This window comes from Zingiber officinale, chromosome 7A (assembly GCF_018446385.1).
Source record: "Zingiber officinale cultivar Zhangliang chromosome 7A, Zo_v1.1, whole genome shotgun sequence".
Classification (NCBI taxonomy): domain Eukaryota; kingdom Viridiplantae; phylum Streptophyta; class Magnoliopsida; order Zingiberales; family Zingiberaceae; genus Zingiber; species Zingiber officinale.
In genome coordinates this window covers 136,581,204-136,593,445 of record NC_055998.1, presented here as the reverse complement: position 1 = coordinate 136,593,445, position 12,242 = coordinate 136,581,204, and the positions used below count along the sequence as shown (strand labels likewise).

General features: G+C 36.6%; 1 protein-coding gene across 9 annotated transcripts in view; it reads left to right on the top strand.

The window, feature by feature from the left end:
- Positions 1-12,242, top strand: part of LOC122002744 (protein-tyrosine sulfotransferase-like) — a 63,578-nt gene that overhangs the window by 14,366 nt on the left and 36,970 nt on the right. For 4 of the 9 annotated variants that reach the window (XM_042558042.1, XM_042558044.1, XM_042558047.1 and 1 more), the window contains 2 exons: positions 11,888-12,065; positions 12,151-12,225. In XM_042558042.1, the coding sequence (XP_042413976.1) occupies positions 11,888-12,065; positions 12,151-12,225 (253 nt within the window). Of the gene's footprint in view, positions 1-9,271; positions 9,363-11,887; positions 12,066-12,150; positions 12,226-12,242 lie in introns of all 9 variants that reach the window. The other 5 variants (XM_042558049.1, XM_042558045.1, XM_042558043.1 and 2 more) reach the window with 3 other exon arrangements.

Here is a 12,242-nt window from a genome sequence, read left to right as displayed (position 1 = left end):
ATTGGTTGGCTTGGATATCAGTTGGTGAACGACAAAGGAGCTCAAGTTGGTGTAGTTTGAGCAAGCGTTGTTAGGTTAAGGGGAATTTTTACCCTTTAGTTCGACTGAGATAGGGAAGATAGGATGGTCTAGAGTGGAACTCGTATGAGTTGTTATGGGTTTGATCATGGATTAAAATCTTGAGCAATATCTCGTTTTTCCCATGGATCAGCATCAGCACAACACGGTCGCGACATGTCCAGACGCATCGCTCGGGTCCGGCGATGAGTCCGGACACGTCACGCGTGCTTGTGTCGTCACGGACAATGAAGTAGAGATGACAATAGGTCGGGTTCGGGTCAGATTCTATATCCTTCGTACCCATATCCATCGGGTATAGGATATCCGATGGGTATACCCATGCCCATTAAAAGATCGGATATCTTCTATACGTATAATTTTTCTTCTTTCTATCGAACTATTATCATTCAACAAAAACATATTAAAATTAACATCCTATTAAAATATATATATATAATTAAAAAAATACATTAAACATCTATATAGTCTCCTACTAATATCAACAAAACAATAGTAAGTTGATTTTAGAAAAAGAAAATTTTCTTTAATGTATGTATATATTATTTAATCGGGTATTCGGGTCGGGTATCGGGTATTGATAGTCCCTCCATACCCTCCTCCATTCGGGTTGGATGTCGGATCCTCCATCGGGTTCGGGTGAAATTGCCATCCCTACAACGAAGGTTTTGACGTAGGCTTTAATAATTAACTTAGGTTAATAATTTTAATCAACTCCTATCTATGATTAAAATAATTTAAATATGATTAATTAAAGCCTAATAAAATTATTTTATTAATTTAATATATATGTTTTTTAAAAATTATTTTATTTATTTATTTATTTTTAAATATTTAGATTGAATTTTTTATTTTTAATTAATATATGTTGTATTTTAAAAATACCAAAAATATGTCGGCATTACACAATACAATACTCGTATTATTTCGGTTCGGACTGAAACTTCGGTACGGATCGAGATTTTAAATCATGGATTTGACTGGTGAATAGGTCTAGGAGAAAGGTTATGGGGTGGAGTGGAATTTTGGATTGAGGATGCTTTGGGTAACTGTGGGCCAAATTAGGGAAAATCTCGAGATGGACTAAATATTCTAGATGAAGATAACTTTTTTTTTTCATCATTTATGGAATCCAAGGTCCTCGGAGCTATACTTTTATAAGCTTGGGATGTCTCGACAGTGCTATGCCTCACATCATGTAATTAGTGTAGGATCGAAAAGCGCTAGAGGGAGGGGGTGAATAACGCTCGTGGCTAATTTGTTTGTTTCGTAAAACTTTAAGTAAATACACAGCGGAAAAGTAAAAGACACGGAATCAATGCTAACACTTTTGGTTACTTGGTTTGGAGCCTGTGTCGACTCCTACTCCAAGGCCTGCGATCGTTGATCGCTTTCGGTGGGCAATCACTATAAGCTCGAGAATCTTTACAAGATTAATTACAAGTATATAATTTAAGTGCAGAAAAATATACCAACAACTAAGAATGAGAAAATCCCGGCTTCAGGTTGTCGGAGCAGTGCTACGACTTCTTCAGATCGTCTTTGGAGCAGCGCACAGAAGATGGATCGTGATTTCGTGTTGTACCTATGCATCTGCTCGAACCAGGCTTAAATAGCTTGCTGAAGGCGCCTTCAACCTCCATAGGAGGCGCCTTCAATCCCGAGTCAGCTGCGTTGATAAGCTCCGTGGCGTTCGTTGCTTATCCACCTGAAGGCGCCTTCAAGCTCCATGGAAGACGCCTTCCATCCAGCGTCCAAGGCCCCTTCAAGCCCCTTCCAAGGCGCCTTCAGCCTTCCTTCCTGCGCAGCCACAACCAAGGCTCCCGAGGCGCCTCCAACAGCCCGGAGGCGCCTTGGACATTGTTCATCCAAGCATTCTCTTGTGCAACTCTCTTCCTGCAAGGCATATTAGTCTACAAACAAAGTATATCATACAAAATAAAGTTAGCACAATAAAATAAGATAAATACAAGTATTTGATCACCGGATTGTCCGATTCTGACTTCGAGTTTCTCGGAAACCTTAGGTCGAACCGACGCCTACTGCTCTTACCGGGGAACACGTCCTCACCTACTTCTCTCAGGAGAGTTTACCTGTTGTCATATTGATCCTCCAGACCAACTGGACTTTTGCTTAGAGTTCGAAGCTTTCGGTCTTCATGTTGGACGTCCGCTCCACGACTCGTCCAGATTTCCACCCGGTTCGCGACACCAAAATTTCAACCTAGAGTCCCCGACTCTAGGATTTTTGCCCCAAGCTTTCTACCCGCCAAGACTTTCCGCCTAGGGTTGCCACCCCTTAGGACCTAGGGTTACCATCCCTAGGGTTTTCCACCTGCCTAACTACAGCTAGGACTTTTCATCACCTAGGGTTACCGCCCCTTAGGGTTTTCCACCTGTCTAGAATCCACTAGGACTTTTGCCTAAGAACACTTAGGACTTTCCTTCAATCTCATTCAAACTTGTTAGATAACAAGACAACTTAACTTTGGACCTTTTGACATAATCAAAACCTATGTTCGATCGTCGGATGCTTCTCGCACCAACAATTAGTTCTCTGTTGCATCAATCGTTCTTTGCTTGGATACATGTCGCCTTTGGATTGGAATGATTCTACTCCCTTGGCTCATTAGCTGTTCGCACATAGCTATGCTCTATCCTACAAACGTAGCAACCGTTCAATCTTCATTGTTAAAGGTTGCCTTGAGTAGACCATTAATACCTCATTAATGACTTTGTCCTCTCTTGCACAACACCCTCCATCTATGGAAACACTTTCACTCTAGCTTTGATTCAACATTTTTGTGCTCAATAGTATCCTACTCCTAGCTCGGTAAGCTTTAATATTTAATTCTGTTCATGTTTCCTCAACTCCCAAGCCTAAGTGCATCTTGAGGCTAAAATTTAATTTGGAGTTGCTTGCTGCAACATAGCCCCTATTCTTATCTTAATATCGGTTTATACCTTAGGCGGGTTGAACTGCTCAGTTGATCTCTGATGGAGCTCCCTGAAGGTTACTCCCTTATATTCTTCTATGCTATCTCAAGTCAAGTTTAAGCTACTAGACTCAACTAGAAGGGAGCTTATTCTTAGCTGCATGAAAATTTAAGAAGATTTAACTTAAGTAAAAATCCTCTTATTTTTCCTACTTTATGCTCCTGCTTGATCTAACAAAGCTTTTAATCATCCTTTCAATTGTCTTATTATTTTTCAAGAATGCCCTGATGATGAACTCTAGTTTCCTTTCCTAGTTCTAATTCTTTATCTACTCAACTTCTGGAACCTTTTCATAAGCTTGATTTCTCCAAACTCTTGGTGTCACATGGTCATATCTTTGTCAAGGCCTATAAGGAACCAAAGTATGTAATCAACCATTTTGCTAAGTAAAGTCTACCATCAAGGTTAGGAGCACTCTTTGTTGTGGCGCTTGAGCAAAAGGATGGTGTCAGACATGAGCCCAAAGGCGGCAACTAAGAGAAAGGATGGTGTTATTTGTGGCGGTAGTGAAGGCAGCCAACCTGACCAACAGGGCTGTAAAGGTTGCTGATGAAGTTGGGGTGATCATTCATCTCTCCAAAGTTTGAGGTAGATGGATCCTAATTTATTTAATATTCAAGTTCATGAATATGAGCCTTGTTAGTTTAGGTTAACATAGTAGGCTCTCTTAGTAGTGAAACTTGTTAGTTAGGTAAACACAATAAATCCTCTTAATATCACAAGTGTGCTTCTACATCCTTTAGTTTATTTAGATGTTTGGGGTTCAAGTTTGAGTCATTTATACCTTTGGTTTAAGATTCTTTGTCACCTTTTCAATAAATTTTCTAGAATGATCTAATCTTTTTTAATATAAGATTATTTGGGACTTTTCTTTTTCTCTATGTTTTTTCTACTTTTATGCTGAAATTGAAGGTCAACTTGGCATTTATATTAAGGTTCTACGTAGAAAAACTGGTATGAAATACTTTTCTTACCTTTTTTAGTCATTGTTTTGAGCAATGGTGATTTTCATCAAACTTCATATTCACATACACTTAAGTAAAATGGTGTTGCCATCCTTGTTACTGAACTGATATCTTGTTGAGATCAATTAGACTCTACTTCTACCCATGTATGTCTTTTTTTTTTTGAGGCAATGCTATTGTTAATGCATTTTACATTATTAATTGTATGCCATCCTTCACTTTTTATGTTGAAATTCTCTTCACTATCCTCTCTCTCTTTCCACAAGATACTATATCTTCTTCTTTGGATACACTTGATTTATTAATCTAGCATCCCTTGACCATGAGAAGTTATTTCCACACTCCATCAAATGCATATTCCTTGCTTACTGTTGTTATTCTTTTGAGGCATGTTGTGCCTTTATATCTGTTGATGGAACCTTTTTTTAAGTCCTCATTTCTTTCCCTCTACTCCATCTCCACCTGAGTATGTACACAAAAATCTGCTTCTTTCTACTCCATTATCCCTTCCAACTCCATTGGTGGACCTTTCCGTAATCCTCTACTTTTGTTGACTCACTAGTTGAGGCACCTTCTTTTCGGGTGTACATTTGATGACTGCACCATAAAGAAACTTTAGCACCTCCTTGACATTTCCTGCACTCTAGAGTCATTATTGTCGTGCCATCTTAAGTGAACATTCCTATTGTTTTTCATAAATATAGTTGTAAGTGTACATTTTCATTTATAGCATACACATCCTTCGGCATGTCAACAGCAGTACTTGTACAGACAGAGCTGCAGATGTGAGAGATGAAATGTAGAGAATTGTTGTACTGAGTCTCAGATCTCGAGGCTCTTGTATATACTTTATTTGGTCAACTACCTCATGGTTCAGTCAACTAAATCCAATCAGATCTCGTCGATTCAGGGCTTGATTTCTGCTTCTATTGGTAACATCATGTTTGGTCGATCGAACCTCATAGATGCCCTAGGTTCGCATTTGGGTTTATGATATTACCAGATCATGTCTCCCGTGAAATCAGCTTGATCAGTCGACTGAAACTCCTTTTTGGTCGACTGAATATAAATGTTTCCTTTACTGCCTGATATGATTGCATCCGATCCTCAATTTCGATATGTGTTTGGTCGACTGATCATGGTTGTCGGTTAACCAAACCTTTGTTTCCTTCTTAGCTTGGATCAAACTTGATATGTGCTTGTCCTCTCACGATCAATAGATTGAACAATCCAGTTTGGTTGACCGAATCCTTCGATCACAAAAACCTTTGTTTTTATGCAAAATAAAGTTAGCACAATAATAAACTTAATCCTGTAAAGTAGAGATAGCAACAGTTATATATATGCATGTTTATTGTGACAGTTAGATTATCTACTCTCAACTCAGAACTTTGAGTTGGTTTCTGAGTCGAATCATTGCCTAAGTGGTTTCTCCTAAGTGAAACACGTCCTCACTGCCTTTCAAACTAAAAGGCCTTGCTAGAATTTACCTTACTTGCTAAACAAACATCGGTCCTGTTTGGACTTCTTCTTCTGTTTAGTGCCCGGTCGACTTGATCTACTAAGACTTTTCTGCAATACCAAATTAACACAATAGAATACAAGTAGTAATGCACAACATTAGGTTTCGGTCATTTCTGCGCATTGTCGACCGGAAACCTTGTAACCTTATTTCAGTCACATTTATTTGGAGTTCACTCCTCCTAGGGTTTATTTCCCTAGGATTTTTTTTCCTTTGCCAAGCATCCGATGATCCTTGACCTGTTTGGGCTTTTTCCCTGCCAAGCATTTGGTCAACTTGGACTTGTTTGGACTTTTTCTTTGTTCATCCGGTCAACTTTGACCTGATTAGATTTTGCTTTTGCCTAGGGCAAGTCAACAAGCATCGGTTAATATTGACCTACTTGTACTTCTCATCAACTCATTTCCCTTTGCCGGTCAACCTTGTCCTAACTGACTTTGCCAATAAACATAGTCAAACAAACATCAAAACCTTGGAGGTCGATTGCGCCAACATTACCTACATCAAGACATAAGTGTTACCTACATCTTATTTGTTTTTAGTATTATTAACCAACTTTCTAAAAAATCCATGTGTCATTATCATTAGTAGCAATCATGAGGATCCTATATTACTTAAAAATGCTTCAGGGAAAGATATCTTATTTTATAATTGAGGCTATGTTTATGTTGTGGGGTATTCTAATGCAGATAGGGCAAATTCCCCTACCACATCTACATTACATTTGGCTATTGTGTTCTCTTAGGAGTAATGTTATTTTTGGAAAAAAGTAACAAGTAAATAGGAAATGTAAACTTCATTGCAGAGGTAGAATATAGAGCCATGAATCTAATGACATGGGAGCTCATTTGGGTTAAGCATCCAACGATCGAACTAAGATATACTCCTATTATACTTCATATTTTTAATGGGTTGTTTTATCTCCACATCATCCCTTTATATGTGTGCTTGCTAACTTGCGATTCGATCTACATTAATTCAATGTCTTGTTTGTGATTTCTAATTTCTTTATAGAAAGCAAATGCGACTTTCCTTTCTCAATGAGAGTTATCCCTCTATATATGAGTGCTTGCTAACTTGTAGTTTGGCTCATTCATTAATTCAAATTCAAAGTCTTGCTTGTGATCTCTAATCCTTTTGAACTTCTTCTTTCAAATCTAAGTTCAATTTGAGGAGTTTTTTTTGTATTTTTTCTTTTATGTTTAGGATTCCTTAAGGCAGGATGTCACATGAAAGTTTTCAGTCTCTTAGATTTTTATGGCCCCCTTTGGATCTTTGCCTTCTTGGATTTGAGGACTCATGCCCTTTCATTTCATAACACCTCTTTGAAATTTCTGTGTTCTTAGATTTGAGGTTTATGCCTTTTTTATCTTTTCTTTTTCCCCTTTAGATTATCTCTTGGCACCCTTTGGCTTTACTTCGAGTTTAAGGTTTTACGCCGCTTTCTTCTAGGACATTTCTTACAGTTTTTGTCATCATTTCAGGTTTGATGTTGTCTTTATCTTTTATGATCTCCTAGAGCTTTACTTTGGGTCTTATGTTACTTTTGATACAAGCTCTTGTACTTTTGTTTTTCAAGATGCCTATTGGGAACCCATTAGCTTCATTTTGAGTCTTAGGTTTTATGCCCCTTTTCAGGATGCCTTTTTGGACCTTTTGACTTCATTCTTGGTTCCAAGTCGTATAACTTTTTTTTAAGGTTTATCTCTAGGGATCCCTTGGCTTCACTTTGAGTCTGAGGTCTTTGGCTTATTATTCAGGTTCTAGGTTCTCTTGGAATCCTTTTGCTTTACTCAAGTCTAATGTCTTATTCCCTTTTCTTGCCGAACTTGCTTGGAACACTTTAGCTTGGTCAAGGTGGGGATACCTTTCATTTTGCATAGCCCAAAATCAATTCTGCTTACCAATGCATCTAAAGTCAACCTACATAAATTATCTCAGTTGACCAGTTTGCTTGGTGGAGAGCACCTCATGGTTGACCAAACTTAATAGTCAAACCTTTATTAAAAGAAATATGTTAATGCTAGTTTTATGAATCTTTTAATTTCTCACATTACATCTCCTGCAAAGTCTGAATCATGCCAAGGCATTTTCAAAATTAAATAAAAAGAAAATTTTCACGTATATAGATTTAAAGTTTTAGTGTTTCTCTTCTCTTTCTAATCCACACTTGATAGTTAGCACATTGGTTATCCCAAATCCAATGCCAAATGTTTTTGTGAATTTACAACAGATTATAGAAATATGCTAGATACAATTAGTTGGTTTGAACCACAACTGAGGAGCGGGGCTAGTGGAGCTTAAGTTACGCAAAGTTTGGTTAAATAATGGTTTGGTTGAGAGGAATTCACCTGAAATGATTTTAGTTTGGCTGAGGTATGAGGGATGGGATGATGTGGAGTTAAACTTGCCTGAGTTGTTAAGTTTCAGCCCCAGATAGTTTAATTTGGTTTTATAATTTGGAGAAAGGGGCTGTGGGCTAGATTGAAATTCTGAGTTGAGGAGGATTCTGGTAGTTGTGGGCTGAAGCGGAGAAAAGCCTTAGGATGGGTTGAATTGGAGTCAAAGAATGTAACGACCCGACCCCTTGGCTGGCTCAACTGGTGGCCCATTCGGCGGCGCTCACTTGGCTACCAGGATTTATAAACTCTAGTACTTAGCCTGGAGGTCTAGAGTTCGAATCCTGGGGAAGACAAAAATCCACTGCTAAGGGGTGAGAAGACCTAGTGGGTAACGGCACGGCCGAGGGTCGTCGGTCGACGACATGAGGGGTCGCAGTTGAGCCGCCCAAGGGACCGCCCAAGGGGTCGAGGGGCCGGGTCGTTACAAAGAATGCCCAGGATGGAGTTTGTTTCTTTTTCATCTTTCATGGAATCCAAGGTCCTTCCCAATCATTGGATCTGCCCACTTTATAGTCCCTGTGAGTATCCATCTGATAATAAGCAACAAAGCACCCAATTGTTCCTTATCATGTCTCCTCCATGTTTGGAAGGAAGTCACCACCTGATTGGGTCAATTTTGTTTCCCTAGATCAGTTGCTATTCACAACGGCTACATTCTGCCCTGCACAAGTGATTCATCCGCCAACAATGACATGATTAGTGAGATTTTTTTTTATTTAAAATTAGTAATTAAAAAAAGACGTATTTACTTTTTCTTTATAGCCCTTCTTCACTTTTCTTGAATATTTGAACATTAGTATATACAAATGTTTGAGAATTTTCTGATGTTAGTTTACTACACTGACTTAGTAACATCTTAGTTATAAGTAATCAATTTTCAATAATATAACAATCTATTTATTTTTTTGTTCAAATTGATTTTTACAGTTTACTTAGAATTCTATTGTGCTCTTAGCATGCATATTAATCACTGTGAAGCTTTCACCATCTATTATATTTGTGGACTTAGAATTCTATATACTCGGCCCAAGTTCTTTACTTGCCATATCAAGGGTCATGAAGCTCATATTAAGCTTTATGCCATATTTATCACTACTTATTAGGTGATGCTGACTAATGTATGCCACATTATGATCCGGTCTCAAAATATAACTAAAATCAAGGTATAAAATTTCGAGCTATGTCGAAGCTTCAATTTGTGACCAGAATCATAGAATTTCGGTACCATATTATGCTTTGCTGATACAATTTGTATACTTTTTAAAATATAAATATATTTAATTTTTATTAATATTTGATTATTATTAGATGAAGGGGAGCTTGACACAACAATAAAGTTGTTGCCATCTGACCTTCGAGGTCACGGGTCTTGCGAAAATAACCTCTTGCAAAATGCAAGGTAAGACTACGTATAATATACCCAATGTGATTTCACCTTTCCTTGGGACTTGCATTGACTTGAGCTTCGTTCACCGGGCTACTCCTTTATTTAATTATTATAGATGCTTACTATTGAGTTATATTTGAGATACTGAATGTTGAATTCGAGTTATGATATTATTTTGTAAAATATTTGATGTTTAACGAGTAAAAGTCAATTTAGAATTAGTTAAAGACCACTAAGCCGACATGACATGATAGATTTAAATTGAATTTGATCAATTTAAAATTAAATTAAATTTATATATAGAATAATTTAATTCATAGTAGAATATTTTATAAAATTTAAAATTATATTATATATTTTTTATTTTTTTAATAATCTTAAAATCTTAAAGATGTTTTTTTTCTATTTATCCCATGAATAGGGAGGAAAAAAATAACCATCCTTTATGTGGAATTTTTTTCTCTTATTTATTTTGTGGATGGATGAAAGTAGAAAAAAAATTAATCATTCTTAAAGAGATAAAAGAGTTTTTCCTTTGTTTACCCTCGTAGACGGATAAAAGAGGGGAAAAATTAACAAGGATGGATGAAAGAAAATAATGGATCAAGGAGGAAAAAAAATTAAGAGAAAAGAATAAAGGTAAGGTATATGAATTAACTGTTTAAAAAATAAAAAAATTAAAAATAAATAAACTAAAAAAATTGGAGGACATCGTGACCTCACGGTTGCCTCCGTGATCTCGTGAAGACGTTGCAAGGTGGCAGCTTCCTCCATTATCTCATGGCTTCCTTTGTGACCTCGTGGTTTCGGCTTCCTTCGCAACCTTGCAAGGACGTCGTGAGATCGCGACTTCCTCTACGACCTTGTGGAGGATCATGATGATGTTGGTCTGCGAGCGACATGGAAAATTCTGCCTATGTTGATCGGCACAACACATTATTTTATAGCTTCACTAAAACTATGCATCTTGACAACATCATGCTAAGACTTTAACATTTTCGGTACACTGTTAAGTGAGACCTTTAAAATTCTTGGAAAGGTGACCCTTTAAGTAAAAGTTTGAATTATTCTTGTTCTATTATTGAGCAAGAAGTAAAGTTCACGAAGTATATATAAAATGTAGAATAATTGGTTAAATGGAATAGGAGCTTTCAAGAGTTCTTTACAATCATTACATCACCTAAGGTTTCAAGAAGTAAAGAACCACCATATAAGATATGTATGATGATATATATTCGTGGATCAAAGCATTGAAAGAAGCAATTTGTAGATCAAAGCATTGAAAGAAGCAATTTATTGATCAAAGCATTGAAAGAAGCAATATGCATTAAGTTGGTGCACAAGAAGTTCAAATTTTGGCACAGATTCATTATTTCAAATTTATATTCCTTGATCAACTCTAGTGAGTTAACTCATTAATTGAATTGGTAATACTTAGTAATTTGTGTGAAGCAAGCCTAGTTAAGTGAGTCAACCAGTATTTTCTCTATTTAGACACATTGAATTATTTGGGGTTGACAGTTTCAAGATTAGAGCTAGGAGGACAAAGAAAATTTTACTCAGAGGAGATTGAGGTAAACCTAGATGATGAGAGTTCATTGTCAAGAAAAGATCCATGTAATAATCCCTATTGTCAAGACAAGATCCATATAAGCAGCCCCAAATATTGGGACTTGCCATTGTGTCGTATTTATACTACTAGTTATTAAATAGTTAGGATAACATTGTTCAAGAATAAAATGTGATGATTTTTGTATAATTAGATTTAGGTTCAAACGTGAATAACATAAGAGAAAATTAGGCTATAACATGGTTTGGACGTGTAAACAAGACTTATAAATGCGGTAAATTTCTGTTTCTTATATGTTACTTGGAGAAATTGAAACAAATGTGTTGGGAGGTGTAAAAGTGGATATAAGAAGACTTGAGTTAATTTGATAAGAAAAGAATTGATCATTTACAAATTTACACCCAGTTCAATGTCAAGAGAAGATCCATGCATCTTGATTGGACCCTGAGCTATTGGTATCTATAGCTCATTAATTGCAATTTTTTTCTTCTCTGTATACAATATTCTTTCAACATATTTTGTAAATTAAGCTGGTTTTTACATGAAAGAATCTTTATCTTTACATCTTGCAGACTTTTTATAGCATGATTTGGACTAAACGTTTGACACATCTTTCAAATTTTGAGAAGCTCTTTACATTCAAAGTAGATGTAATGTTTGAGTATCACATTGGGGTATTTCCACTGTAATCTTTGGGGATTCACAAACTCTTAGCTATAGGAATAACCTGAAAGGCATTCAATTAGGTTTTGGTAAATAAATTTTTAAATTTTTGCAAGATATTGGTTGAACTAGGTGATTCATCATATTGTTATATACTAGGTCAAATACACGTCTTCTGAGGATTTACAGTAAGTAATTGAGAGGTTCATCTATCACTCCAGCACTTCTATTTTACATAGTTTTTTCAGAGAGTGCCTTGACATACTAATGGGTATTGAAATCAGTACTTATTTTGATTTGCTAGGGTCAATCTTATGTCGTGTATCTTCTAATCATGATGATTATTTTCGCTGCGAAAGCATAGTGCGAAAATGGGCAGACAATTCAAATCAAAATGAAATTAAAGAAAACGACCTGAATTTGAAGGATTTATTGCTTTTTCTTCATGTTCCAAGAACTGGAGGGCGGACATATTTTCATTGGTGAGTACCTTTCTTTTCTGTCTTGATTCAAATTGTATGTTGGCATGCAATAAGGTGTTTCTCCTGATATGTATGCAATCACTAGCAGCTTCTTGAGAAAGCTTTATGCTAGTGCTCTGGAATGTCCACGCTCCTATGACAAATTACATTTTGATCCAAGGTATCTCTCCTTATTTC